Source organism: Zingiber officinale, chromosome 2B (assembly GCF_018446385.1).
Source record: "Zingiber officinale cultivar Zhangliang chromosome 2B, Zo_v1.1, whole genome shotgun sequence".
NCBI lineage: Eukaryota > Viridiplantae > Streptophyta > Magnoliopsida > Zingiberales > Zingiberaceae > Zingiber > Zingiber officinale.
Window position 1 is genome coordinate 20,786,876 of NC_055989.1, and position 7,183 is coordinate 20,794,058.

Consider the following 7,183-nt stretch of genomic DNA (forward strand, 5'->3'; position numbering starts at 1 on the left):
ATTCAACAATGAATATTATTTTCTCTTCGCTAATAATTCCAAATTAACTATGTTTCTTTTTATTATTAACGATCCTTTTTGCAACGACTCTATAGTTCCGTCTATATTTAGAGACGAAATTATAATGTCGTCTCTAAGTTAAAGATGAAAATATATTTTTGTCTCTAATTCTGTAGTTAATTTTTTTTTTAGTGATTATCATTTCTTAGTTTAAAATCTCTTTAAAATTTAATAATTTTTGGAATTTGATCTTTAATTATTTTTTCAATTAGAAAAAAGTTTGTAATTAATCAAGAATTAAAATTTTATGATAGTTAAAATATGAAACAGTACGTTTAAAATAGGTTTCATATATTTTTTTTTACAAATTTAATTTCATCATTTAATTTTTTTTGAAAAAAGTTAAATTTTAAAATTCTAAAGTTCTAATAAAAATTCTTCAAATTTAAAAAGAGAAAGAGCTCGAAAATAAGGCTAAAAGTATATATTTATTTTTAATTTTTAAATTTAAAATTAATAAAGTATTCTTATACAATATTATATTATTAATATATATAATAGATTTAGTTAAATATACCGATTAAAATAATATTAATCATTAATCAATGAGAAATTAATATATTCTAAGGATAACTTTTTCTCTTTCTAGTGGAATAATTTTTTTTTAAAAAAAAATTAAAGATGTTGCTTGAGACTAGTTATATACATTATGAAATTTAGTTATTTGAAAAATTATTTTATATTTTCTAATTATTTTAAAATTTTTGAATGACAAGATCATATAATTTTAAAAACTCTTGGAATAAATTATTCAATTATAATTTGATCATCAATAAATAATTTTTTTTTGTTAGATACATTTATTTCACAATAACGCAATACATCACATAGAGAAAAAAAAAAGAGATTGATTTGTTTAATCATTAATGCAAATTAATATAGGAAAGAATATAAAAACATATATCAATCAAAATTCAAAACTAAAATCTTTAGACGGGCAGCTCCACTTCAGCTCTAGCATCCTTATTCGATGTGGACTTGAAATAACAAGTATAGAGAACTAGTTGGGCAAGGCCAAAGAGAGTCCCCAAACCATTTGGAACCTAATGAAAGAAAGTGATAGAAAAATATAGATTAATTGATTGATCAAGATTATATATATATATGGACTTAACTATACAAATACTTACGAGGATATTGATATCGAAGGGGAGGAAACCATAGCTAGTCCAACAAACTCCATTGAGGAAGCTAGCAAGAGAAAGTGTGAAAGGCATGAACTCCACGCCTTTTGTTTGAATCACAAGTTTCTACAAAAGTATAATAATAAATTTATGAGACTCTCTTTCTCTATATATATAAAATATAAGTCATAGTTAAATTAGGCATAGGATAGAATACTCTTACCATCACAACAAGAGGGGAGGCATACATGCAAGTTCCAAAGATGATACAAAGGATACCCACAACTAAGGATCTCTTAGTGGTTGTGTGAATCAACAAAAGCACTGAAGTTACTACAACTATCATGAACACCATCTCAAGTGCTAATAGTTTCATGACTTTCAACTAAATTGGATTTATATGAGTAGATTGGTTAGGGAGAAGTTTTAGATGGTACAAATATGATAGAGGAAAAAATAATGGACATGTTATACTTACGCGGCCTTGGCGAGCAGCATAGATTAAGAAAACAGTGAGGTAGAATACTTCAAAGGCTATACCGATGCCATTGATGGTGATCACGAGAAGACTATTGGGGTGGACAATGGGCAACCCATAGAAAAACCAAAGCAAGCAATTGAGTAATGTAGCGAGGTAAGGGATTGGCGAAAACTTCTTCACATCCTTGCTCTTGATGATTTGTATATACGTCGGCCTATAAATCGTGGAAGAGTTGCATTTAAATTAACATATAATCTTTGTAAGTAATTATCAATAACAAGAAAAATAAAGAGTTTAAAATCTTACATGGGCGACAAAAATAAACCACACGAGATTACATTGCCTGCAATGAAGATGAGTTTTTGTTTATCATAGATTATGGAAGATACATGAAATTATTGATTTTTTAAAAGTATAATAAATGCATATACCTATTATTCCAATGATGTTGCGGATGATGCTTTGGTTGATAATCATCTTTATTGTAATATTGTTAACTCAAATTCTGCCTTGTAAATCAATGAAAGTATAATCAAATCAAATATACCTTTCCATTTCATCCAAATGAATTAATTAAAAAGAAGAACATATTATAAAACCAAACTAAATCAGATAATTTGTACGTGCCAAAAAGGAGGAGGATGAATCTGTAATATCCAAGAGTATGTTGCTAAACTCCTCTACTCTTCCACGGTGGAGCTGTCCCTCTTTCTCTAGATCTTATGATGGGCATGCAAAGGTTGTATTTTATAGCCTAATTATATGACTTAGTTTGTTATATTTTTTCATAATATCTTGGATAATGTTATAATCATTTGTTATTGTTGGACTTAGTGAATTTCACTTTTTTTTTTATTAAGATAGGATATTCCATTTTTAATATAAAAAGAAAAGTTCAAATTATTTTAATTAATTAGCATAATAGATTAAAAAACATGGTCTAATGAATGAATAAGTTTTAGTTAATCTAATGGATTAAATGTTATTTAATAATTTGATAGATTATTCTTGAATTATTAATTTATGTTTTCGTGTAATTTAAGCGAATATTTTTTTTTAAAAAAAAGAGAATTTTAAAGGTTTAAATTATTTAGGTATTTAGTGAAAAAAAGTTTCATTAAATAATAAAATAGTTTAAATAATATGGATAATTAAATGAGTTAATTGTCTTGATAATAATAACGTTTTTATTATTTAATATTAATTATCGATTGAGTCAATTATTAATGATATTAAATTCATAAGAAAAAAAATAAATATCTCTTAATTTTATTATTAATAATAATGTTTTTATTATTTATTATTAATTATTGATTAATTCAACTAGTGATAGTAAGTTTATAAGATAAGAGAGCTGAATCTCTATTTTTTTATAATTAATCATAATATTTTTATTATTTACTATAATTAATTATTGATTAAGTCAACGTAACTAATGACCACAAGTTTATAATATAAAAATAAATCTCTTAATTTCCTTGATAATAATAATATTTTTATTATTAATTATTGATTAAGTCGAGTAATTACTGATAGGGTGTTGGTAAGATAAAAAATAATTTTACATATATTCACAATAGTATGATATTATGTCTAAATTCTGAATTTATTTTTAAGCTCTACTTTAAAGAACTTGTACCAATCGAGATATTTTTAACTTTTAAACTCATAATTTTTTTCTATATATTTTCAATTTGTTTTACATCATCTTATATGACATCTGATTTTGATCATAACTTTAATATCATTTATTAAAATAAAAAAATTTATATATCTTTATAATAATATTATATTATCCATTTTAAGCTAAGCTCCCTATAATTTTTTTTTTTCAACACTACCTTGAAAAATTTTCATGATTTTAAATTTATTCTTTCCATCTATTTTTAAACGTGGACGGTATTCCCAACCATTTTTTTCATTTGTCATATTTAAAGATAAATATAAAAAAATTAATATAAGTAATTAAATATATAACTAATAAAAAATAAAAAACCTGAGTACTAACTTGGTTCTCTATACCATTATTCGGAATAAGACCACACATATCATATCTCCTACTACTATATCTTTTATATAAAATTATCAGAAAATGGATTCGTGGCGCAATGGTAGTGCGTCTGACTCAAGGTTGTGTGTTCGATTCACGTTGTGGTGGCTTAACTCTAGGTCAGAAGATTATGTGTTCGATTCACGTTGGGCTTTAAGTCAAGACTACTCTAATTTGTTATTTGAAAACCTCTTTCAAATTTAATAATTTTTAAAATTTTGATCTTTAATTATTTCTTTCTTATTTAACTTTGAAAAAGAAAGTTTGAAATTAATATAGAGTAAAATTTTTATAGCATTTTAAATATGAAATAGTACTTTCAAAATAGGTTTAAATATTTAGTTCAAATAAAAATTCTTTAAATTTCAAAAAAGAAAGAGTCTGAAAATAAACCTAAAATTATATATTTATTTTTAATTTTTAAATTTACAATTAATATATCCTTGTACAATATTGTATTATTTTTAAAAATATATAATATTATGGTAAAATAAATAATAGATTTAGTTAAATTTACTGATTAAAATATTATTAATATATTTTAAATCAAATATGATGGATTTTTCCTATCTAATTGGAATAACTTTAAAAATATTTAAATATTATTCTTTAAGACTAATTATATTTTATATACGTTTTGAAATTTATTTATTTGAAAAAAAACATTTTGAAATTTTAATTATATTAAAAACATTGAATGATAAAATAATATAATATATATTAAAAATTATTAGAGTAAATTATTCAATTATAATTCAATGACCAATAAATAATTTTTTCCCATTAGATTTATTTGATTTATGCAAGTGAATAAATCAATATTTTACCATCTGAATATCTTTTTGCTACCTGTTAAAAAATGTAACAGAAGCATTAATATAAAATTAATGACAATTCCATATCATTCCAATATTAATGAAGACATTAAATCTATTAATGACGACATTAAATCCAGTATTAAATGCAAGGTGAGTGCTCCTATATAAGGAGGCTGGATCTTGAGCAAAGCAAGAAAAATAGTGAGAGCGAAAGTAAAAGAGTTCCTCTACCTTCGTTCCCCGATTATTTTCTCTTAGTCATGCATTCGTTCGGCTGAACTACTTGTGATAGCATTCAGGTGCATTCTCAGTTCACCACGAACAACCAGTGCTTGGTTGCGTGCGTCGTTTTTGCCATTGTATTCTGGGAAACAGACGACCTGAGAGAACCTCGAAGCATAGCCGGAGGTGAAACAAATATGTTTCAAGGAAACTGCGTTGAAAGTAGGTCTCGGTATCTTAGTCAGCGAATTTTTTTTTCTAATTCGCCGATCGACTCTAGATTCAGTGATCGACTCCCGATTCTGCTACGCACCGCATAAACTTTGCAATTATTAGAGTATATTATTCAATTATAATTTAATGACCACTAAATAATTTTTTCCCATTAGATATGTTGATATGGGTTATGATGAATGGATAAGGTGACGTGGCAGTTAGAGTTAAGATGACGGGGCAGTCAAAGTCAAGATGATATGACAATCCTACTAAAAAAAGAGTAATATCCCCTCATCTGACCTAGATCAGTCGCCGAGTGTTAAGGTTCTTAGGCTAACCAGAACGGGTTTTAATCCTGCCGGGAGGAGATAGTCAGTTGCTAAGTTGAGCGAACCAGAGACACTAACGTCTCAAGGGCGGTCAGATATTAAGGCAGTCAAGCTTAAGGCCGATCGACCTTATATATCGACTAGAATGATTGGCTCACTCTACAACATACCAAAGCATAAATGATAGTGCACATGTGTATCCGTCCAACCTTATAGTTGGGCCAACATGTATGCTCTGATCGTACAAATATTTGGTCGCACAAATATCCGACTGGGAAATGATACAATGTAGCTGCATCTCTCTACGACCCCTTATTGACTCGGGCGAATAAGAGGACGACCGGGTTTACAACACCTATCCTTCTATTTCTATATGGACGGGATTCGACCATGTATAAGTTATCACAAGGGCCCCAGGAAGTAAGAGCTACTATATTATTATTGTGGCTCAAGTAGATCCCCAACATGACTAAAACACTATATCATCCTCTAAGCAAATATCACAATGCTATGTAGAGTATAACAGAGTGGCTTAATGATCGAGCTCGATGAACGAGGCACGCATAAAGATGGTAGGCCTTAATGGTTAGCTAAGGTACATGTGGTATAATATATAACAAGACAGATTAGGCAAAATATCACCGAACAGCCTAAATATATAGACGGCTTAAGGACAAATCGAGATATATCCTGTGATTAATATCCTAACAAGGCGATTGATTTAACGATCGACGATCGGTCACCGGCTTAGAGACCGGTCGAGATATACTTAATTATTAAATAGCATCATAATGAGGTAGGCTTTAAGGCTAGTTGAGACAAATGCAGAATGCGTCTGAACGTCCCAACAAAACGGTAGGCTTAAGGATCGGTCAACTTAGGCTCAGCAAATAACATCATCCTGACTAGATAGCCAACTTAAAGACCGGTTGGGATATATTCAGTAAACTACATTAGCTTAACATTGCAGCTGAATTAAAGACCGGCTGAGACATATTCAGTTCGCAACATCATCTCAATAGGGAGTAGGCTTAAGGATCGGCTGAATTATGTTCAGCAGATAATATCTCGACAATCCTGACAACCGACAGAGAAGGAAGCTTGCGACGGAAGAAAGTAAAAGCAACAAATACGACGACTACGGCTAATCGCGCGACGAGCGATGGTACTGTGCATGCTCGTGGAGAGGAGGGTGAGCGGCGGAAGATAAATAAAAACTTAGATTTTTAATTAAAACCTTACGTTAAGAACTCCAATTAGCTCTCACTTTAAATAGGTATTCTAAATAGACTTTATATCCTACCATTTTATTTCCATAAAATCTAAAACGACTCATTTAAATTCCTAAAAAAAATTCATAAATGTTTATAAATTCACCTAAACATATTTTCTGATTAATTATCTATTTTTTTAATATTTTCTAAATAAATTCATTTAGTTGAAATTTTTAATTATATATATATATATATATATATATATATATATATATATATATATATATATATATATATATATATATATATATATATATTTCATTTTATATTCTACCCCATTAATAAAAATTTGGTCCTTAAATTTACTACTTAAACTATAATACTAAAATATCCTCATCTAAAAGTAACAACTAGGCAATACACATATATACTAGTCCATTCAAGTATCCTGAATAGTCTATAATTGTATGAGATCCCTTATAGACCACATGATCTATTCGCTACTTCTGAGCTCCTTTGTGCATGCCCATAGTGGATCCTCCAGTTAGTGAATGGTAGACTCCGTCTGTCTAAAATTCTGTACAAAGTGAAGTTCTGCACGAAGCAAAGTTTTGTACACATAACTCGTTGAAAACTCCACCAAGTAATCCAAAGAGTCAGTCTAGTGAG

At 28.1% G+C, this 7,183-nt stretch overlaps 1 protein-coding gene across 1 annotated transcript; it reads right to left on the bottom strand.

Moving 5' to 3' along the window:
- Window positions 1-989: 989 nt before the first annotated feature.
- Window positions 990-2,168, bottom strand: LOC122048196 (bidirectional sugar transporter SWEET5-like). Its single transcript, XM_042609791.1, has 6 exons — window positions 2,097-2,168; window positions 1,972-2,008; window positions 1,663-1,879; window positions 1,408-1,569; window positions 1,191-1,310; window positions 990-1,103 (listed from the first exon to the last, which is right to left on the bottom strand). The coding sequence occupies exons 1-6, from the start codon at window positions 2,140-2,142 to the stop codon at window positions 990-992; spliced, it is 696 nt and encodes a 231-aa protein (XP_042465725.1). The 5' UTR covers window positions 2,143-2,168.
- Between the last annotated feature and the right edge of the window lie 5,015 nt (window positions 2,169-7,183).